The 22,874-nt window shown below is 39.6% G+C and overlaps 2 protein-coding genes across 3 annotated transcripts; both read left to right on the plus strand.

The window, feature by feature from the left end:
• On the plus strand, positions 1-9,963 carry LOC115173705 (uncharacterized). Of its 2 annotated transcripts, XM_029732032.1 has the most exons (27): positions 1-727; positions 962-1,026; positions 1,174-1,355; positions 1,614-1,774; positions 2,009-2,073; positions 2,220-2,401; positions 2,660-2,820; positions 3,055-3,119; positions 3,267-3,448; positions 3,707-3,867; positions 4,102-4,166; positions 4,313-4,494; positions 4,753-4,913; positions 5,148-5,212; positions 5,360-5,541; positions 5,800-5,960; positions 6,195-6,259; positions 6,407-6,588; positions 6,847-7,007; positions 7,242-7,306; positions 7,454-7,635; positions 7,894-8,054; positions 8,289-8,353; positions 8,501-8,682; positions 8,941-9,101; positions 9,336-9,400; positions 9,548-9,963. In XM_029732032.1, the coding sequence occupies exons 1-27, from the start codon at positions 626-628 to the stop codon at positions 9,777-9,779; spliced, it is 3,663 nt and encodes a 1,220-aa protein (XP_029587892.1). In that variant the 5' UTR covers positions 1-625; the 3' UTR covers positions 9,780-9,963. The 2 variants fall into 2 exon arrangements, with proteins under 2 accessions (XP_029587892.1, XP_029587893.1); XM_029732033.1 differs by lacking the exons at positions 2,660-2,820; positions 3,055-3,119; positions 3,267-3,448 and having other exon boundaries at positions 2-727.
• Positions 9,964-10,010: 47 nt separating this feature from the next.
• Positions 10,011-22,835, plus strand: LOC115173704 (uncharacterized). Its single transcript, XM_029732030.1, has 37 exons — positions 10,011-10,149; positions 10,384-10,448; positions 10,596-10,777; positions 11,037-11,197; positions 11,432-11,496; positions 11,644-11,825; positions 12,084-12,244; positions 12,479-12,543; positions 12,691-12,872; positions 13,131-13,291; positions 13,526-13,590; positions 13,738-13,919; positions 14,178-14,338; positions 14,572-14,636; positions 14,783-14,964; positions 15,223-15,383; positions 15,618-15,682; positions 15,830-16,011; positions 16,270-16,430; positions 16,664-16,728; positions 16,877-17,058; positions 17,317-17,477; positions 17,712-17,776; positions 17,924-18,105; positions 18,364-18,524; positions 18,758-18,822; positions 18,969-19,150; positions 19,409-19,569; positions 19,804-19,868; positions 20,016-20,197; positions 20,456-20,616; positions 20,850-20,914; positions 21,062-21,243; positions 21,502-21,662; positions 21,897-21,961; positions 22,109-22,290; positions 22,549-22,835. Exons 1-37 carry the CDS (start codon positions 10,048-10,050, stop codon positions 22,755-22,757), a joined length of 5,046 nt encoding a protein of 1,681 aa, XP_029587890.1. The 5' UTR covers positions 10,011-10,047; the 3' UTR covers positions 22,758-22,835.
• Positions 22,836-22,874: the final 39 nt, after the last annotated feature.

Genomic DNA, 22,874 nt, shown 5'->3' on the forward strand with positions numbered 1-22,874 from the left:
GACATTGCGGATATACTGAAGTCAATTTTCAACCTTTATTTGGATCCAAACTCCATTAGTGTTATGAGTAAGTAAACCCAACCAAGGGGTGCACAAAAAATATCCTTTGACAAGAACTGAACAGTTTTGGTCCCAAAGAAGTTATACTCAGTCTTGTCTATGGGATATAGGGGCAACATTAGAGATATTTTATGGTCCCAGATGCATATTCCATAAGTCCTAAAGGTCAAGGTGTAACTGTTACATGTATCTGTGAAATTGAAGTGGGGATAAAATGGCCTAAAAAAATTATAACAAAATCAAAAATACAAAGCAAACCCAACCAATAGGTGCTCCAAAATTATCCATTGACATGTAACGTTCAGTTGTGGCACATTTGAAGTTAAATCACACTGCTGAATTGATCAAACAATTGCAGCTACATCAGCAACATTTCACTGTCCTCCCCCCAACAGCCCACGTTATCAAGTTGTACACACTAGCATATCACCAGTACAGTTTAAACACACGTTGCAATTGGAGCACTTTTCAAATTCTAAAAGAGTTTAATTTTTTTTACATTTCAGATGCCCCTGCAACAACAACTGTTCCTGCTACAATTGCCATAACAACGGCACCTCCTCCAATGGTGGAATTACAAGTCACCTTGCAACAAGTTTTTGTACCAGCCTTGACTGACCCTCAAAGCACAGAATTCAAAACACTATCAGACACCATTACCACAACTGTAAGTCCTCGAAATCCAGATATGACCATTCATTTGTGTCTTTGTTGATGTGGTTATTGACTTTACCTAAGGTTCAAGTGACAATGACTTTAGGCTTAAAGAGCGTTGAGCTATGGGAATAAGTGATTGTTAAAAAAAATGGCCTAATAATGTTATATATATTCTGTTTGGAAAATCTCTCATACTATCTGATAGTCTATTAAAGTTGTCTCTTCTCTCCCCTACTCCTTACAGTGTGACACAATCTTCCGACAAAGATATGGGCTTTGTTACGTTCAGACGACTGTTACTCAATTCAGGTAATATTGTATTCTACTTTTAAACCATTTTATTTCATTTAGACATGAACGTCTTTTGAACATATAAGCGTTATTTTTAGCACAACTTTACATTTTCAGTCACCTTTTGACTTGACCCTAACCTTTGAACTTTTTGATCCTTTGCAGACCTGTGCCCCGTCTCGGTCAGGATCCTAACACAGAGGTGGAGTTGGAACTGGAGTTCAATGCGACCTGCACTGTACCTGTCCCCAAGGGCAGTGACATTGTTGATACATTGAAAGAGGCTGTGACCAATCCAAACTCTACCTTCAACTTCTCTGTGGATCTGAACTCCATCACTGTGATAAGTAAGCAAACCCAATCAATAGGTGCTCCAAAATTATCCATTGACATGTAACGTTCAGTTGTGGCACCTTTGAAGTTAAATCACGCTGCTGAATTGATCAATCAATTGCAGCTACATCAGCAACATTTCACTGTCCTCCCCCCAACAGCCCACGTTATCAAGTTGTACACACTAGCATATCACCAGTACAGTCTAAACACACGTTGCAATTGGAGCACCTTTCAAATTCTAAAAGAGTGTAATTTTGTATTAATTTCAGATGCCCCTGCAACAACAACTGTTCCTGCTACAATTGCCATAACAACGGCATCTCCTCCAATGGTGGAATTACAAGTCACCTTGCAACAAGTTTTTGTACCAGCCTTGACTGACCCTCAAAGCACAGAATTCAAAACACTATCAGACACCATTACCACAACTGTAAGTCCTCGAAATCCAGATATGACCATTCATTTGTGTCTTTGTTGATGCGGTTATTGACTTTACCTAAGGTTCAAGTGACAATGACTTTAGGCTTAAAGAGCGTTGAGCTATGGGAATAAGTGATTGTTAAAAAAAATGGCCTAATAATGTTATATATATTCTGTTTGGAAAATCTCTCATACTATCTGATAGTCTATTAAAGTTGTCTCTTCTCTCCCCTACTCCTTACAGTGTGACACAATCTTCCGACAAAGATATGGGCTTTGTTACGTTCAGACGACTGTTACTCAATTCAGGTAATATTGTATTCTACTTTTAAACAATTTTATTTCATTTAGACATGAACGTCTTTTGAACATATAAGCGTTATTTTTAGCACAACTTTACATTTTCAGTCACCTTTTGACTTGACCCTAACCTTTGAACTTTTGATCCTTTGCAGACCTGTGCACCGTCTCGGTCAGGATCCTAAAACAGAGGTGGAGTTGGAACTGGAGTTCAATGCGACCTGCACTGTACCTGTCCCCAAGGGCAGTGACATTGTTGATACATTGAAAGAGGCTGTGACCAATCCAAACTCTACCTTCAACTTCTCTGTGGATCTGAACTCCATCACTGTGATAAGTAAGCAAACCCAATCAATAGGTGCTCCAAAATTATCCATTGACATGTAACGTTTAGTTGTGGCACCTTTGAAGTTAAATCACGCTGCTGAATTGATCAAACAATTGCAGCTACATCAGCAACATTTCACTGTCCTCCCCCCAACAGCCCACGTTATCAAGTTGTACACACTAGCATATCACCAGTACAGTTTAAACACACGTTGCAATTGGAGCACATTTCAAATTCTAAAAGAGTGTAATTTTGTATTAATTTCAGATGCCTCTGCAACAACAACTGTTCCTGCTACAATTGCCATAACAACTGCACCTCCTCCAATGGTGGAATTACAAGTCACCTTGCAGCAAGTCTTTGTACCAGCCTTGACTGACCCTCAAAGCACAGAATTCACAACACTATCAGATACCATTACCACAACTGTAAGTCCTCGAAATCCAGATATGACCATTCATTTGTGTCTTTGTTGATGTGGTTATTGACTTTACCTAAGGTTCAAGTGACAATGACTTTAGGCTTAAAGAGCGTTGAGCTATGGGAATAAGTGATTGTTAAAAAAAATGGCCTAATAATGTTATATATATTCTGTTTGGAAAATCTCTCATACTATCTGATAGTCTATTAAAGTTGTCTCTTCTCTCCCCTACTCCTTACAGTGTGACACAATCTTCCGACAAAGATATGGGCTTTGTTACGTTCAGACGACTGTTACTCAATTCAGGTAATATTGTATTCTACTTTTAAACCATTTTATTTAATTTAGACATGAACGTCTTTTGAACATATAAGCGTTATTTTTAGCACAACTTTACATTTTCAGTCACCTTTTGACTTGACCCTAACCTTTGAACTTTTTGATCCTTTGCAGACCTGTGCCCCGTCTCGGTCAGGATCCTAACACAGAGGTGGAGTTGGAACTGGAGTTCAATGCGACCTGCACTGTACCTGTCCCCAAGGGCAGTGACATTGTTGATACATTGAAAGAGGCTGTGACCAATCCAAACTCTACCTTCAACTTCTCTGTGGATCTGAACTCCATCACTGTGATAAGTAAGCAAACCCAATCAATAGGTGCTCCAAAATTATCCATTGACATGTAACGTTCAGTTGTGGCACCTTTGAAGTTAAATCACGCTGCTGAATTGATCAATCAATTGCAGCTACATCAGCAACATTTCACTGTCCTCCCCCCAACAGCCCACGTTATCAAGTTGTACACACTAGCATATCACCAGTACAGTTTAAGCACACGTTGCAATTGGAGCACCTTTCAAATTCTAAAAGAGTGTAATTTTGTATTAATTTCAGATGCCCCTGCAACAACAACTGTTCCTGCTACAATTGCCACAACAACGGCACCTCCTCCAATGGTGGAATTACAAGTCACCTTGCAGCAAGTCTTTGTACCAGCCTTGACTGACCCTCAAAGCACAGAATTCAAAACACTATCAGATACCATTACCACAACTGTAAGTCCTCGAAATCCAGATATGACCATTCATTTGTGTCTTTGTTGATGTGGTTATTGACTTTACCTAAGGTTCAAGTGACAATGACTTTAGGCTTAAAGAGCGTTGAGCTATGGGAATAAGTGATTGTTAAAAAAAATGGCCTAATAATGTTATATATATTCTGTTTGGAAAATCTCTCATACTATCTGATAGTCTATTAAAGTTGTCTCTTCTCTCCCCTACTCCTTACAGTGTGACACAATCTTCCGACAAAGATATGGGCTTTGTTACGTTCAGACGACTGTTACTCAATTCAGGTAATATTGTATTCTACTTTTAAACCATTTTATTTCTTTAGACATGAACGTCTTTTGAACATATAAGCGTTATTTTTAGCACAACTTTACATTTTCAGTCACCTTTTGACTTGACCCTAACCTTTGAACTTTTTGATCCTTTGCAGACCTGTGCCCCGTCTCGGTCAGGATCCTAACACAGAGGTGGAGTTGGAACTGGAGTTCAATGCGACCTGCACTGTACCTGTCCCCAAGGACAGTGACATTGTTGATACATTGAAAGAGGCTGTGACCAATCCAAACTCTACCTTCAACTTCTCTGTGGATCTGAACTCCATCACTGTGATAAGTAAGCAAACCCAATCAATAGGTGCTCCAAAAATATCCATTGACATGTAACGTTCAGTCGTGGCACCTTTGAAGTTAAATCACGCTGCTGAATTGATCAAACAATTGCAGCTACATCAGCAACATTTCACTGTCCTCCCCCCAACAGCCCACGTTATCAAGTTGTACACACTAGCATATCACCAGTACAGTTTAAGCACACGTTGCAATTGGAGCACCTTTCAAATTCTAAAAGAGTTTAATTTTTTTTACATTTCAGATGCCCCTGCAACAACAACTGTTCCTGCTACAATTGCCATAACAACGGCACCTCCTCCAATGGTGGAATTACAAGTCACCTTGCAACAAGTCTTTGTACCAGCCTTGACTGACCCTCAAAGCACAGAATTCAAAACACTATCAGACACCATTACCACAACTGTAAGTCCTCGAAATCCAGATATGACCATTCATTTGTGTCTTTGTTGATGTGGTTATTGACTTTACCTAAGGTTCAAGTGACAATGACTTTAGGCTTAAAGAGCGTTGAGCTATGGGAATAAGTGATTGTTAAAAAAAATGGCCTAATAATGTTATATATATTCTGTTTGGAAAATCTCTCATACTATCTGATAGTCTATTAAAGTTGTCTCTTCTCTCCCCTACTCCTTACAGTGTGACACAATCTTCCGACAAAGATATGGGCTTTGTTACGTTCAGACGACTGTTACTCAATTCAGGTAATATTGTATTCTACTTTTAAACCATTTTATTTCATTTAGACATGAACGTCTTTTGAACATATAAGCGTTATTTTTAGCACAACTTTACATTTTCAGTCACCTTTTGACTTGACCCTAACCTTTGAACTTTTTGATCCTTTGTAGACCTGTGCCCCGTCTCGATCAGGATCCTAACACAGAGGTGGAGTTGGAACTGGAGTTCAATGCGACCTGCACTATACCTGTCCCCAAGGGCAGTGACATTGTTGATACATTGAAAGAGGCTGTGACCAATCCAAACTCTACCTTCAACTTCTCTGTGGATCTGAACTCCATCACTGTGATAAGTAAGCAAACCCAATCAATAGGTTCTCCAAAATTATCCATTGACATGTAACGTTCAGTTGTGGCACCGTTGAAGTTAAATCACGCTGCTGAATTGATCAAACAATTGCAGCTACATCAGCAACATTTCACTGTCCTCCCCCCAACAGCCCACGTTATCAAGTTGTACACACTAGCATATCACCAGTACACTTTAAACACACGTTGCAATTGGAGCACCTTTCAAATTCTAAAAGAGTGTAATTTTGTATTAATTTCAGATGCCCCTGCAACAACAACTGTTCCTGCTACAATTGCCACAACAACGGCACCTCCTCCAATGGTGGAATTACAAGTCACCTTGCAGCAAGTCTTTGTACCAGCCTTGACTGACCCTCAAAGCACAGAATTCAAAACACTATCAGATACCATTACCACAACTGTAAGTCCTCGAAATCCAGATATGACCATTCATTTGTGTCTTTGTTGATGTGGTTATTGACTTTACCTAAGGTTCAAGTGACAATGACTTTAGGCTTAAAGAGCGTTGAGCTATGGGAATAAGTGATTGTTAAAAAAAATGGCCTAATAATGTTATATATATTCTGTTTGGAAAATCTCTCATACTATCTGATAGTCTATTAAAGTTGTCTCTTCTCTCCCCTACTCCTTACAGTGTGACACAATCTTCCGACAAAGATATGGGCTTTGTTACGTTCAGACGACTGTTACTCAATTCAGGTAATATTGTATTCTACTTTTAAACCATTTTATTTCATTTAGACATGAACGTCTTTTGAACATATAAGCGTTATTTTTAGCACAACTTTACATTTTCAGTCACCTTTTGACTTGACCCTAACCTTTGAACTTTTTGATCCTTTGCAGACCTGTGCCCCGTCTCGGTCAGGATCCTAACACAGAGGTGGAGTTGGAACTGGAGTTCAATGCGACCTGCACTGTACCTGTCCCCAAGGGCAGTGACATTGTTGATACATTGAAAGAGGCTGTGACCAATCCAAACTCTACCTTCAACTTCTCTGTGGATCTGAACTCCATCACTGTGATAAGTAAGCAAACCCAATCAATAGGTGCTCCAAAATTATCCATTGACATGTAACGTTCAGTTGTGGCACCTTTGAAGTTAAATCACGCTGCTGAATTGATCAAACAATTGCAGCTACATCAGCAACATTTCACTGTCCTCCCCCCAACAGCCCACGTTATCAAGTTGTACACACTAGCATATCACCAGTACAGTTTAAACACACGTTGCAATTGGAGCACCTTTCAAATTCTAAAAGAGAGTAATTTTGTATTAATTTCAGATGCCCCTGCAACAACAACTGTTCCTGCTACAATTGCCACAACAACGGCACCTCCTCCAATGGTGGAATTACAAGTCACCTTGCAGCAAGTTTTTGTACCAGCCTTGACTGACCCTCAAAGCACAGAATTCAAAACACTATCAGACACCATTACCACAACTGTAAGTCCTCGAAATCCAGATATGACCATTCATTTGTGTCTTTGTTGATGTGGTTATTGACTTTACCTAAGGTTCAAGTGACAATGACTTTAGGCTTAAAGAGCGTTGAGCTATGGGAATAAGTGATTGTTAAAAAAAATGGCCTAATAATGTTATATATATTCTGTTTGGAAAATCTCTCATACTATCTGATAGTCTATTAAAGTTGTCTCTTCTCTCCCCTACTCCTTACAGTGTGACACAATCTTCCGACAAAGATATGGGCTTTGTTACGTTCAGACGACTGTTACTCAATTCAGGTAATATTGTATTCTACTTTTAAACCATTTTATTTCATTTAGACATGAACGTCTTTTGAACATATAAGCGTTATTTTTAGCACAACTTTACATTTTCAGTCACCTTTTGACTTGACCCTAACCTTTGAACTTTTTGATCCTTTGCAGACCTGTGCCCCGTCTCGGTCAGGATCCTAACACAGAGGTGGAGTTGGAACTGGAGTTCAATGCGACCTGCACTATACCTGTCCCCAAGGGCAGTGACATTGTTGATACATTGAAAGAGGCTGTGACCAATCCAAACTCTACCTTCAACTTCTCTGTGGATCTGAACTCCATCACTGTGATAAGTAAGCAAACCCAATCAATAGGTGCTCCAAAATTATCCATTGACATGTAACGTTCAGTTGTGGCACCGTTGAAGTTAAATCACGCTGCTGAATTGATCAAACAATTGCAGCTACATCAGCAACATTTCACTGTCCTCCCCCCAACAGCCCACGTTATCAAGTTGTACACACTAGCATATCACCAGTACAGTTTAAACACACGTTGCAATTGGAGCACCTTTCAAATTCTAAAAGAGTGTAATTTTGTATTAATTTCAGATGCCCCTGCAACAACAACTGTTCCTGCTACAATTGCCACAACAACGGCACCTCCTCCAATGGTGGAATTACAAGTCACCTTGCAGCAAGTCTTTGTACCAGCCTTGACTGACCCTCAAAGCACAGAATTCAAAACACTATCAGATACCATTACCACAACTGTAAGTCCTCGAAATCCAGATATGACCATTCATTTGTGTCTTTGTTGATGTGGTTATTGACTTTACCTAAGGTTCAAGTGACAATGACTTTAGGCTTAAAGAGCGTTGAGCTATGGGAATAAGTGATTGTTAAAAAAAATGGCCTAATAATGTTATATATATTCTGTTTGGAAAATCTCTCATACTATCTGATAGTTTATTAAAGGTGTCTCTTCTCTCCCCTACACCTAACAGTGTGACACAATCTTCCGACAAAGATATGGGCTTAGTTACGTTCAGACGACTGTTACTCAATTCAGGTAAAATTGTATTCTACTTTTAAACAATTTACTTTCATTTAGACATGAACGTCTTTTGAACATATAAGCGTTATTTTTAGCACAACTTTACATTTTCAGTCACCTTTTGACTTGACCCTAACCTATGAACTTTTTGATCCTTTCCAGACCTGTGCCCCGTCTCGGTCAGGATCCTAACACAGAGGTGGAGTTGGAACTGGAGTTCAATGCGACCTCCACTGTACCTGTCCCCAAGGGCAGTGACATTGTTGATACATTGAAAGAGGCTGTGACCAATCCAAACTCTACCTTCAACTTCTCTGTGGATCTGAACTCCATCACTGTGATAAGTAAGCAAACCCAATCAATAGGTGCTCCAAAATTATCCATTGACATGTAACGTTCAGTCGTGGCACCGTTGAAGTTAAATCACGCTGCTGAATTGATCAAACAATTGCAGCTACATCAGCAACATTTCACTGTCCTCCCCCCAACAGCCCACGTTATCAAGTTGTACACACTAGCATATCACCAGTACAGTTTAAGCACACGTTGCAATTGGAGCACCTTTCAAATTCTAAAAGAGTTTAATTTTTTTTACATTTCAGATGCCCCTGCAACAACAACTGTTCCTGCTACAATTGCCATAACAACGGCACCTCCTCCAATGGTGGAATTACAAGTCACCTTGCAACAAGTCTTTGTACCAGCCTTGACTGACCCTCAAAGCACAGAATTCAAAACACTATCAGACACCATTACCACAACTGTAAGTCCTCGAAATCCAGATATGACCATTCATTTGTGTCTTAGTTGATGTGGTTATTGACTTTAACTAAGGTTCAAGTGACAATGACTTTAGGCTTAAAGAGCGTTGAGCTATGGGAATAAGTGATTGTTAAAAAAAATGGCCTAATAATGTTATATATATTCTGTTTGGAAAATCTCTCATACTATCTGATAGTCTATTAAAGTTGTCTCTTCTCTCCCCTACTCCTTACAGTGTGACACAATCTTCCGACAAAGATATGGGCTTTGTTACGTTCAGACGACTGTTACTCAATTCAGGTAAAATTGTATTCTACTTTTAAACCATTTTATTTCATTTAGACATGAACGTCTTTTGAACATATAAGCGTTATTTTTAGCACAACTTTACATTTTCAGTCACCTTTTGACTTGACCCTAACCTTTGAACTTTTTGATCCTTTGCAGACCTGTGCCCCGTCTCGGTCAGGATCCTAACACAGAGGTGGAGTTGGAACTGGAGTTCAATGCGACCTGCACTGTACCTGTCCCCAAGGGCAGTGACATTGTTGATACATTGAAAGAGGCTGTGACCAATCCAAACTCTACCTTCAACTTCTCTGTGGATCTGAACTCCATCACTGTGATAAGTAAGCAAACCCAATCAATAGGTGCTCCAAAATTATCCATTGACATGTAACGTTCAGTTGTGGCACCTTTGAAGTTAAATCACGCTGCTGAATTGATCAAACAATTGCAGCTACATCAGCAACATTTCACTGTCCTCCCCCCAACAGCCCACGTTATCAAGTTGTACACACTAGCATATCACCAGTACAGTTTAAGCACACGTTGCAATTGGAGCACCTTTCAAATTCTAAAAGAGTGTAATTTTGTATTAATTTCAGATGCCCCTGCAACAACTAACTGTTCCTGCTACAATTGCCATAACAACGGCACCTCCTCCAATGGTGGAATTACAAGTCACCTTGCAACAAGTCTTTGTACCAGCCTTGACTGACCCTCAAAGCACAGAATTCAAAACACTATCAGATACCATTACCACAACTGTAAGTCCTCGAAATCCAGATATGACCATTCATTTGTGTCTTTGTTGATGTGGTTATTGACTTTACCTAAGGTTCAAGTGACAATGACTTTAGGCTTAAAGAGCGTTGAGCTATGGGAATAAGTGATTGTTAAAAAAAATGGCCTAATAATGTTATATATATTCTGTTTGGAAAATCTCTCATACTATCTGATAGTTTATTAAAGGTGTCTCTTCTCTCCCCTACACCTAACAGTGTGACACAATCTTCCGACAAAGATATGGGCTTAGTTACGTTCAGACGACTGTTACTCAATTCAGGTAAAATTGTATTCTACTTTTAAACCATTTTCTTTCATTTAGACATGAACGTCTTTTGAACATATAAGCGTTATTTTTAGCACAACTTTACATATTCAGTCACCTTTAGACTTGACCCTAACCTATGAACTTTTTGATCCTTTCCAGACCTGTGCCCCGTCTCGGTCAGGATCCTAACACAGAGGTGGAGTTGGAACTGGAGTTCAATGCGACCTCCACTGTACCTGTCCCCAAGGGCAGTGACATTGTTGATACATTGAAAGAGGCTGTGACCAATCCAAACTCTACCTTCAACTTCTCTGTGGATCTGAACTCCATCACTGTGATAAGTAAGCAAACCCAATCAATAGGTGCTCCAAAATTATCCATTGACATGTAACGTTCAGTTGTGGCACCTTTGAAGTTAAATCACGCTGCTGAATTGATCAAACAATTGCAGCTACATCAGCAACATTTCACTGTCCTCCCCCCAACAGCCCACGTTATCAAGTTGTACACACTAGCATATCACCAGTACAGTTTAAGCACACGTTGCAATTGGAGCACCTTTCAAATTCTAAAAGAGTTTAATTTTTTTTTAAATTTCAGATGCCCCTGCAACAACAACTGTTCCTGCTACAATTGCCATAACAACGGCACCTCCTCCAATGGTGGAATTACAAGTCACCTTGCAGCAAGTCTTTGTACCAGCCTTGACTGACCCTCAAAGCACAGAATTCAAAACACTATCAGACACCATTACCACAACTGTAAGTCCTCGAAATCCAGATATGACCATTCATTTGTGTCTTTGTTGATGTGGTTATTGACTTTACCTAAGGTTCAAGTGACAATGACTTTAGGCTTAAAGAGCGTTGAGCTATGGGAATAAGTGATTGTTAAAAAAAATGGCCTAATAATGTTATATATATTCTGTTTGGAAAATCTCTCATACTATCTGATAGTCTATTAAAGTTGTCTCTTCTCTCCCCTACTCCTTACAGTGTGACACAATCTTCCGACAAAGATATGGGCTTAGTTACGTTCAGACGACTGTTACTCAATTCAGGTAAAATTGTATTCTACTTTTAAACAATTTTATTTCATTTAGACATGAACGTCTTTTGAACATATAAGCGTTATTTTTAGCACAACTTTACATTTTCAGTCACCTTTTGACTTGACCCTAACCTATGAACTTTTTGATCCTTTCCAGACCTGTGCCCCGTCTCGGTCAGGATCCTAACACAGAGGTGGAGTTGGAACTGGAGTTCAATGCGACCTCCACTGTACCTGTCCCCAAGGGCAGTGACATTGTTGATACATTGAAAGAGGCTGTGACCAATCCAAACTCTACCTTCAACTTCTCTGTGGATCTGAACTCCATCACTGTGATAAGTAAGCAAACCCAATCAATAGGTGCTCCAAAATTATCCATTGACATGTAACGTTCAGTTGTGGCACCTTTGAAGTTAAATCACGCTGCTGAATTGATCAAACAATTGCAGCTACATCAGCAACATTTCACTGTCCTCCCCCCAACAGCCCACGTTATCAAGTTGTACACACTAGCATATCACCAGTACAGTTTAAACACACGTTGCAATTGGAGCACCTTTCAAATTCTAAAAGAGTGTAATTTTGTATTAATTTCAGATGCCCCTGCAACAACAACTGTTCCTGCTACAATTGCCATAACAACGGCACCTCCTCCAATGGTGGAATTACAAGTCACCTTGCAGCAAGTCTTTGTACCAGCCTTGACTGACCCTCAAAGCACAGAATTCAAAACACTATCAGATACCATTACCACAACTGTAAGTCCTCGAAATCCAGATATGACCATTCATTTGTGTCTTTGTTGATGTGGTTATTGACTTTACCTAAGGTTCAAGTGACAATGACTTTAGGCTTAAAGAGCGTTGAGCTATGGGAATAAGTGATTGTTAAAAAAAATGGCCTAATAATGTTATATATATTCTGTTTGGAAAATCTCTCATACTATCTGATAGTTTATTAAAGGTGTCTCTTCTCTCCCCTACTCCTTACAGTGTGACACAATCTTCCGACAAAGATATGGGCTTAGTTACGTTCAGACGACTGTTACTCAATTCAGGTAAAATTGTATTCTACTTTTAAACAATTTTCTTTCATTTAGACATGAACGTCTTTTGAACATATAAGCGTTATTTTTAGCACAACTTTACATATTCAGTCACCTTTAGACTTGACCCTAACCTATGAACTTTTTGATCCTTTGCAGACCTGTGCCCCGTCTCGGTCAGGATCCTAACACAGAGGTGGAGTTGGAACTGGAGTTCAATGCGACCTCCACTGTACCTGTCCCCAAGGGCAGTGACATTGTTGATACATTGAAAGAGGCTGTGACCAATCCAAACTCTACCTTCAACTTCTCTGTGGATCTGAACTCCATCACTGTGATAAGTAAGCAAACCCAATCAATAGGTGCTCCAAAATTATCCATTGACATGTAACGTTCAGTTGTGGCACCTTTGAAGTTAAATCACGCTGCTGAATTGATCAAACAATTGCAGCTACATCAGCAACATTTCACTGTCCTCCCCCCAACAGCCCACGTTATCAAGTTGTACACACTAGCATATCACCAGTACAGTTTAAACACACGTTGCAATTGGAGCACCTTTCAAATTCTAAAAGAGTGTAATTTTGTATTAATTTCAGATGCCCCTGCAACAACAACTGTTCCTGCTACAATTGCCATAACAACGGCACCTCCTCCAATGGTGGAATTACAAGTCACCTTGCAGCAAGTCTTTGTACCAGCCTTGACTGACCCTCAAAGCACAGAATTCAAAACACTATCAGATACCATTACCACAACTGTAAGTCCTCGAAATCCAGATATGACCATTCATTTGTGTCTTTGTTGATGTGGTTATTGACTTTACCTAAGGTTCAAGTGACAATGACTTTAGGCTTAAAGAGCGTTGAGCTATGGGAATAAGTGATTGTTAAAAAAAATGGCCTAATAATGTTATATATATTCTGTTTGGAAAATCTCTCATACTATCTGATAGTTTATTAAAGTTGTCTCTTCTCTCCCCTACTCCTTACAGTGTGACACAATCTTCCGACAAAGATATGGGCTTTGTTACGTTCAGACGACTGTTACTCAATTCAGGTAATATTGTATTCTACTTTTAAACCATTTTATTTCATTTAGACATGAACGTCTTTTGAACATATAAGCGTTATTTTTAGCACAACTTTACATTTTCAGTCACCTTTTGACTTGACCCTAACCTTTGAACTTTTTGATCCTTTGCAGACCTGTGCCCCGTCTCGGTCAGGATCCTAACACAGAGGTGGAGTTGGAACTGGAGTTCAATGCGACCTGCACTGTACCTGTCCCCAAGGGCAGTGACATTGTTGATACATTGAAAGAGGCTGTGACCAATCCAAACTCTACCTTCAACTTCTCTGTGGATCTGAACTCCATCACTGTGATAAGTAAGCAAACCCAATCAATAGGTGCTCCAAAATTATCCATTGACATGTAACGTTCAGTCTTGGCACATTTGAAGTTAAATCACGCTGCTGAATTGATCAAACAATTGCAGCTACATCAGCAACATTTCACTGTCCTCCCCCCAACAGCCCACGTTATCAAGTTGTACACACTAGCATATCACCAGTACAGTTTAAACACACGTTGCAATTGGAGCACCTTTCAAATTCTAAAAGAGTGTAATTTTGTATTAATTTCAGATGCCCCTGCAACAACAACTGTTCCTGCTACAATTGCCATAACAACGGCACCTCCTCCAATGGTGGAATTACAAGTCACCTTGCAGCAAGTCTTTGTACCAGCCTTGACTGACCCTCAAAGCACAGAATTCAAAACACTATCAGATACCATTACCACAACTGTAAGTCCTCGAAATCCAGATATGACCATTCATTTGTGTCTTTGTTGATGTGGTTATTGACTTTACCTAAGGTTCAAGTGACAATGACTTTAGGCTTAAAGAGCGTTGAGCTATGGGAATAAGTGATTGTTAAAAAAAATGGCCTAATAATGTTATATATATTCTGTTTGGAAAATCTCTCATACTATCTGATAGTTATTAAAGTTGTCTCTTCTCTCCCCTACTCCTTACAGTGTGACACAATCTTCCGACAAAGATATGGGCTTTGTTACGTTCAGACGACTGTTACTCAATTCAGGTAATATTGTATTCTACTTTTAAACCATTTTATTTCATTTAGACATGAACGTCTTTTGAACATATAAGCGTTATTTTTAGCACAACTTTACATTTTCAGTCACCTTTTGACTTGACCCTAACCTTGAACTTTTTGATCCTTTGCAGACCTGTGCCCCGTCTCGGTCAGGATCCTAACACAGAGGTGGAGTTGGAACTGGAGTTCAATGCGACCTGCACTATACCTGTCCCCAAGGGCAGTGACATTGTTGATACATTGAAAGAGGCTGTGACCAATCCAAACTCTACCTTCAACTTCTCTGTGGATCTGAACTCCATCACTGTGATAAGTAAGCAAACCCAATCAATAGGTGCTCCAAAATTATCCATTGACATGTAACGTTCAGTTGTGGCACCTTTGAAGTTAAATCACGCTGCTGAATTGATCAAACAATTGCAGCTACATCAGCAACATTTCACTGTCCTCCCCCCAACAGCCCACGTTATCAAGTTGTACACACTAGCATATCACCAGTACAGTTTAAACACACGTTGCAATTGGAGCACCTTTCAAATTCTAAAAGAGTGTAATTTTGTATTAATTTCAGATGCCCCTGCAACAACAACTGTTCCTGCTACAATTGCCATAACAACGGCACCTCCTCCAATGGTGGAATTACAAGTCACCTTGCAGCAAGTCTTTGTACCAGCCTTGACTGACCCTCAAAGCACAGAATTCAAAACACTATCAGATACCATTACCACAACTGTAAGTCCTCGAAATCCAGATATGACCATTCATTTGTGTCTTTGTTGATGTGGTTATTGACTTTACCTAAGGTTCAAGTGACAATGACTTTAGGCTTAAAGAGCGTTGAGCTATGGGAATAAGTGATTGTTAAAAAAAATGGCCTAATAATGTTATATATATTCTGTTTGGAAAATCTCTCATACTATCTGATAGTTTATTAAAGTTGTCTCTTCTCTCCCCTACTCCTTACAGTGTGACACAATCTTCCGACAAAGATATGGGCTTTGTTACGTTCAGACGACTGTTACTCAATTCAGGTAATATTGTATTCTACTTTTAAACCATTTTATTTCATTTAGACATGAACGTCTTTTGAACATATAAGCGTTATTTTTAGCACAACTTTACATTTTCAGTCACCTTTTGACTTGACCCTAACCTTTGAACTTTTTGATCCTTTGCAGACCTGTGCCCCGTCTCGGTCAGGATCCTAACACAGAGGTGGAGTTGGAACTGGAGTTCAATGCGACCTGCACTGTACCTGTCCCCAAGGGCAGTGACATTGTTGATACATTGAAAGAGGCTGTGACCAATCCAAACTCTACCTTCAACTTCTCTGTGGATCTGAACTCCATCACTGTGATAAGTAAGCAAACCCAATCAATAGGTGCTCCAAAAATATCCATTGTCATGTAACGTTCAGTCGTGGCACCTTTGAAGTTAAATCACGCTGCTGAATTGATCAAACAATTGCAGCTACATCAGCAACATTTCACTGTCCTCCCCCCAACAGCCCACGTTATCAAGTTGTACACACTAGCATATCACCAGTACAGTTTAAACACACGTTGCAATTGGAGCACCTTTCAAATTCTAAAAGAGTGTAATTTTGTATTAATTTCAGATGCCCCTGCAACAACAACTGTTCCTGCTACAATTGCCATAACAACGGCACCTCCTCCAATGGTGGAATTACAAGTCACCTTGCAGCAAGTCTTTGTACCAGCCTTGACTGACCCTCAAAGCACAGAATTCAAAACACTATCAGATACCATTACCACAATTGTAAGTCCTCGAAATCCAGATATGACCATTCATTTTTGTCTTTGTTGATGTGGTTATTGACTTTACCTAAGGTTCAAGTGACAATGACTTAGGGCTTAAAGAGCGTTGAGCTATGGGAATAAGTGATTGTTAAAAAAAATGGCCTAATAATGTTATATATATTCTGTTTGGAAAATCTCTCATACTATCTGATAGTTATTAAAGTTGTCTCTTCTCTCCCCTACTCCTTACAGTGTGACACAATCTTCCGACAAAGATATGGGCTTAGTTACGTTCAGACGACTGTTACTCAATTCAGGTAATATTGTATTCTACTTTTAAACCATTTTATTTAATTTAGACATGAACGTCTTTTGAACATATAAGCGTTATTTTTAGCACAACTTTACATTTTCAGTCACCTTTTGACTTGACCCTAACCTATTGAACTTTTTGATCCTTTGCAGACCTGTGCCCCGTCTCGGTCAGGATCCTAACACAGAGGTGGAGTTGGAACTGGAGTTCAATGCGACCTGCACTGTACCTGTCCCCAAGGGCAGTGACATTGTTGATACATTGAAAGAGGCTGTGACCAATCCAAACTCTACCTTCAACTTCTCTGTGGATCTGAACTCCATCACTGTGATAAGTAAGCAAACCCAATCAATAGGTGCTCCAAAATTATCCATTGACATGTAACGTTCAGTCGTGGCACATTTGAAGTTAAATCACGCTGCTGAATTGATCAAACAATTGCAGCTACATCAGCAACATTTCACTGTCCTCCCCCCAACAGCCCACGTTATCAAGTTGTACACACTAGCATATCACCAGTACAGTTTAAACACACGTTGCAATTGGAGCACCTTTCAAATTCTAAAAGAGTGTAATTTTGTATTAATTTCAGATGCCCCTGCAACAACAACTGTTCCTGCTACAATTGCCATAACAACGGCACCTCCTCCAATGGTGGAATTACAAGTCACCTTGCAGCAAGTCTTTGTACCAGCCTTGACTGACCCTCAAAGCACAGAATTCAAAACACTATCAGATACCATTACCACAACTGTAAGTCCTCGAAATCCAGATATGACCATTCATTTGTGTCTTTGTTGATGTGGTTATTGACTTTACCTAAGGTTCAAGTGACAATGACTTTAGGCTTAAAGAGCGTTGAGCTATGGGAATAAGTGATTGTTAAAATAAAAGGCCTAATAATGTTATATATATTCTGTTTGGAAAATCTCTCATACTATCTGATATTTTATTAAAGGTGTCTCTTCTCTCCCCTACTCCTTACAGTGTGACACAATCTTCCGACAAAGATATGGGCTTTGTTACGTTCAGACGACTGTTACTCAATTCAGGTAATATTGTATTCTACTTTTAAACCATTTTATTTCATTTAGACATGAACGTCTTTTGAACATATAAGCGTTATTTTTAGCACAACTTTACATTTTCAGTCACCTTTTGACTTGACCCTAACCTTTGAACTTTTTGATCCTTTGCAGACCTGTGCCCCGTCTCGGTCAGGATCCTAACACAGAGGTGGAGTTGGAACTGGAGTTCAATGCGACCTGCACTGTACCTGTCCCCAAGGGCAGTGACATTGTTGATACATTGAAAGAGGCTGTGACCAATCCAAACTCTACCTTCAACTTCTCTGTGGATCTGAACTCCATCACTGTGATAAGTAAGCAAACCCAATCAATAGGTGCTCCAAAATTATCCATTGACATGTAACGTTCAGTTGTGGCACCTTTGAAGTTAAATCACGCTGCTGAATTGATCAAACAATTGCAGCTACATCAGCAACATTTCACTGTCCTCCCCCCAACAGCCCATGTTATCAAGTTGTACACACTAGCATATCACCAGTACAGTTTAAACACACGTTGCAATTGGAGCACCTTTCAAATTCTAAAAGAGTGTAATTTTGTATTAATTTCAGATGCCCCTGCAACAACAACTGTTCCTGCTACAATTGCCATAACAACGGCACCTCCTCCAATGGTGGAATTACAAGTCACCTTGCAGCAAGTCTTTGTACCAGCCTTGACTGACCCTCAAAGCACAGAATTCAAAACACTATCAGATACCATTACCACAACTGTAAGTCCTCGAAATCCAGATATGACCATTCATTTGTGTCTTTGTTGATGTGGTTATTGACTTTACCTAAGGTTCAAGTGACAATGACTTTAGGCTTAAAGAGCGTTGAGCTATGGGAATAAGTGATTGTTAAAAAAAATGGCCTAATAATGTTATATATATTCTGTTTGGAAAATCTCTCATACTATCTGATAGTTATTAAAGTTGTCTCTTCTCTCCCCTACTCCTTACAGTGTGACACAATCTTCCGACAAAGATATGGGCTTTGTTACGTTCAGACGACTGTTACTCAATTCAGGTAATATTGTATTCTACTTTTAAACCATTTTATTTAATTTAGACATGAACGTCTTTTGAACATATAAGCGTTATTTTTAGCACAACTTTACATTTTCAGTCACCTTTTGACTTGACCCTAACCTTGAACTTTTTGATCCTTTGCAGACCTGTGCCCCGTCTCGGTCAGGATCCTAACACAGAGGTGGAGTTGGAACTGGAGTTCAATGCGACCTGCACTGTACCTGTCCCCAAGGGCAGTGACATTGTTGATACATTGAAAGAGGCTGTGACCAATCCAAACTCTACCTTCAACTTCTCTGTGGATCTGAACTCCATCACTGTGATAAGTAAGCAAACCCAATCAATAGGTGCTCCAAAATTATCCATTGACATGTAACGTTCAGTCGTGGCACCTTTGAAGTTAAATCACGCTGCTGAATTGATCAAACAATTGCAGCTACATCAGCAACATTTCACTGTCCTCCCCCCAACAGCCCACGTTATCAAGTTGTACACACTAGCATATCACCAGTACAGTTTAAACACACGTTGCAATTGGAGCACCTTTCAAATTCTAAAAGAGTGTAATTTTGTATTAATTTCAGATGCCCCTGCAACAACAACTGTTCCTGCTACAATTGCCATAACAACGGCACCTCCTCCAATGGTGGAATTACAAGTCACCTTGCAGCAAGTCTTTGTACCAGCCTTGACTGACCCTCAAAGCACAGAATTCAAAACACTATCAGATACCATTACCACAACTGTAAGTCCTCGAAATCCAGATATGACCATTCATTTGTGTCTTTGTTGATGTGGTTATTGACTTTACCTAAGGTTCAAGTGACAATGACTTTAGGCTTAAAGAGCGTTGAGCTATGGGAATAAGTGATTGTTAAAAAAAATGGCCTAATAATGTTATATATATTCTGTTTGGAAAATCTCTCATACTATCTGATAGTTTATTAAAGTTGTCTCTTCTCTCCCCTACTCCTTACAGTGTGACACAATCTTCCGACAAAGATATGGGCTTTGTTACGTTCAGACGACTGTTACTCAATTCAGGTAATATTGTATTCTACTTTTAAACCATTTTATTTCATTTAGACATGAACGTCTTTTGAACATATAAGCGTTATTTTTAGCACAACTTTACATTTTCAGTCACCTTTTGACTTGACCCTAACCTTTGAACTTTTTGATCCTTTGCAGACCTGTGCCCCGTCTCGGTCAGGATCCTAACACAGAGGTGGAGTTGGAACTGGAGTTCAATGCGACCTGCACTATACCTGTCCCCAAGGGCAGTGACATTGTTGATACATTGAAAGAGGCTGTGACCAATCCAAACTCTACCTTCAACTTCTCTGTGGATCTGAACTCCATCACTGTGATAAGTAAGCAAACCCAATCAATAGGTGCTCCAAAATTATCCATTGACATGTAACGTTCAGTTGTGGCACCTTTGAAGTTAAATCACGCTGCTGAATTGATCAAACAATTGCAGCTACATCAGCAACATTTCACTGTCCTCCCCCCAACAGCCCACGTTATCAAGTTGTACACACTAGCATATCACCAGTACAGTTTAAACACACGTTGCAATTGGAGCACCTTTCAAATTCTAAAAGAGTGTAATTTTGTATTAATTTCAGATGCCCCTGCAACAACAACTGTTCCTGCTACAATTGCCATAACAACGGCACCTCCTCCAATGGTGGAATTACAAGTCACCTTGCAGCAAGTCTTTGTACCAGCCTTGACTGACCCTCAAAGCACAGAATTCAAAACACTATCAGATACCATTACCACAACTGTAAGTCCTCGAAATCCAGATATGACCATTCATTTGTGTCTTTGTTGATGTGGTTATTGACTTTACCTAAGGTTCAAGTGACAATGACTTTAGGCTTAAAGAGCGTTGAGCTATGGGAATAAGTGATTGTTAAAAAAAATGGCCTAATAATGTTATATATATTCTGTTTGGAAAATCTCTCATACTATCTGATAGTTATTAAAGTTGTCTCTTCTCTCCCCTACTCCTTACAGTGTGACACAATCTTCCGACAAAGATATGGGCTTTGTTACGTTCAGACGACTGTTACTCAATTCAGGTAATATTGTATTCTACTTTTAAACCATTTTATTTAATTTAGACATGAACGTCTTTTGAACATATAAGCGTTATTTTTAGCACAACTTTACATTTTCAGTCACCTTTTGACTTGACCCTAACCTTTGAACTTTTTGATCCTTTGTAGACCTGTGCCCCGTCTCGGTCAGGATCCTAACACAGAGGTGGAGTTGGAACTGGAGTTCAATGCGACCTGCACTATACCTGTCCCCAAGGGCAGTGACATTGTTGATACATTGAAAGAGGCTGTGACCAATCCAAACTCTACCTTCAACTTCTCTGTGGATCTGAACTCCATCACTGTGATAAGTAAGCAAACCCAATCAATAGGTGCTCCAAAAATATCCATTGACATGTAACGTTCAGTCGTGGCACCTTTGAAGTTAAATCACGCTGCTGAATTGATCAAACAATTGCAGCTACATCAGCAACATTTCACTGTCCTCCCCCCAACAGCCCACGTTATCAAGTTGTACACACTAGCATATCACCAGTACAGTTTAAACACACGTTGCAATTGGAGCACCTTTCAAATTCTAAAAGAGTGTAATTTTGTATTAATTTCAGATGCCCCTGCAACAACAACTGTTCCTGCTACAATTGCCATAACAACGGCACCTCCTCCAATGGTGGAATTACAAGTCACCTTGCAGCAAGTCTTTGTACCAGCCTTGACTGACCCTCAAAGCACAGAATTCAAAACACTATCAGATACCATTACCACAACTGTAAGTCCTCGAAATCCAGATATGACCATTCATTTGTGTCTTTGTTGATGTGGTTATTGACTTTACCTAAGGTTCAAGTGACAATGACTTTAGGCTTAAAGAGCGTTGAGCTATGGGAATAAGTGATTGTTAAAAAAAATGGCCTAATAATGTTATATATATTCTGTTTGGAAAATCTCTCATACTATCTGATAGTTTATTAAAGGTGTCTCTTCTCTCCCCTACTCCTTACAGTGTGACACAATCTTCCGACAAAGATATGGGCTTAGTTACGTTCAGACGACTGTTACTCAATTCAGGTAAAATTGTATTCTACTTTTAAACCATTTTACTTTCATTTAGACCTGAACGTCTTTTGAACATATAAGCGTTATTTTTAGCACAACTTTACATTTCAGTCACCTTTAGACTTGACCCTAACCTATGAACTTTTTGATCCTTTCCAGACCTGTGCCCCGTCTCGGTCAGGATCCTAACACAGAGGTGGAGTTGGAACTGGAGTTCAATGCGACCTCCACTGTACCTGTCCCCAAGGGCAGTGACATTGTTGATACATTGAAAGAGGCTGTGACCAATCCAAACTCTACCTTCAACTTCTCTGTGGATCTGAACTCCATCACTGTGATAAGTAAGCAAACCCAATCAATAGGTGCTCCAAAATTATCCATTGACATGTAACGTTCAGTCGTGGCACCTTTGAAGTTAAATCACGCTGCTGAATTGATCAAACAATTGCAGCTACATCAGCAACATTTCACTGTCCTCCCCCCAACAGCCCACGTTATCAAGTTGTACACACTAGCATATCACCAGTACAGTTTAAGCACACGTTGCAATTGGAGCACCTTTCAAATTCTAAAAGAGTGTAATTTTGTATTAATTTCAGATGCCCCTGCAACAACAACTGTTCCTGCTACAATTGCCATAACAACGGCACCTCCTCCAATGGTGGAATTACAAGTCACCTTGCAGCAAGTCTTTGTACCAGCCTTGACTGACCCTCAAAGCACAGAATTCAAAACACTATCAGATACCATTACCACAATTGTAAGTCCTCGAAATCCAGATATGACCATTCATTTGTGTCTTTGTTGATGTGGTTATTGACTTTACCTAAGGTTGAAGTGACAATGACTTTAGGCTTAAAGAGCGTTGAGCTATGGGAATAAGTGATTGTTAAAAAAAATGGCCTAATAATGTTATATATATTCT

Source organism: Salmo trutta, chromosome 34 (assembly GCF_901001165.1).
Source record: "Salmo trutta chromosome 34, fSalTru1.1, whole genome shotgun sequence".
NCBI lineage: Eukaryota > Metazoa > Chordata > Actinopteri > Salmoniformes > Salmonidae > Salmo > Salmo trutta.

Bases quoted from the DNA above. Each gene is read 5' to 3' on its own strand.
- LOC115173705 (XM_029732032.1), top strand. From the start codon at position 626: ATGGTGGAATTACAAGTCACCTTGCAACAAGTTTTTGTACCAGCCTTG. The intron at 3,868-4,101 runs GTAAGTCCTCGA...TACTCCTTACAG, and splicing joins CAGATACCATTACCACAACT to TGTGACACAATCTTCCGACA. The intron at 7,307-7,453 runs GTAATATTGTAT...GATCCTTTGCAG, and splicing joins ACGACTGTTACTCAATTCAG to ACCTGTGCCCCGTCTCGGTC.
- LOC115173704 (XM_029732030.1), top strand. From the start codon at position 10,048: ATGGTGGAATTACAAGTCACCTTGCAACAAGTCTTTGTACCAGCCTTG. The intron at 11,826-12,083 runs GTAAGCAAACCC...TATTAATTTCAG, and splicing joins GAACTCCATCACTGTGATAA to ATGCCCCTGCAACAACAACT. The intron at 17,478-17,711 runs GTAAGTCCTCGA...TACTCCTTACAG, and splicing joins CAGATACCATTACCACAACT to TGTGACACAATCTTCCGACA.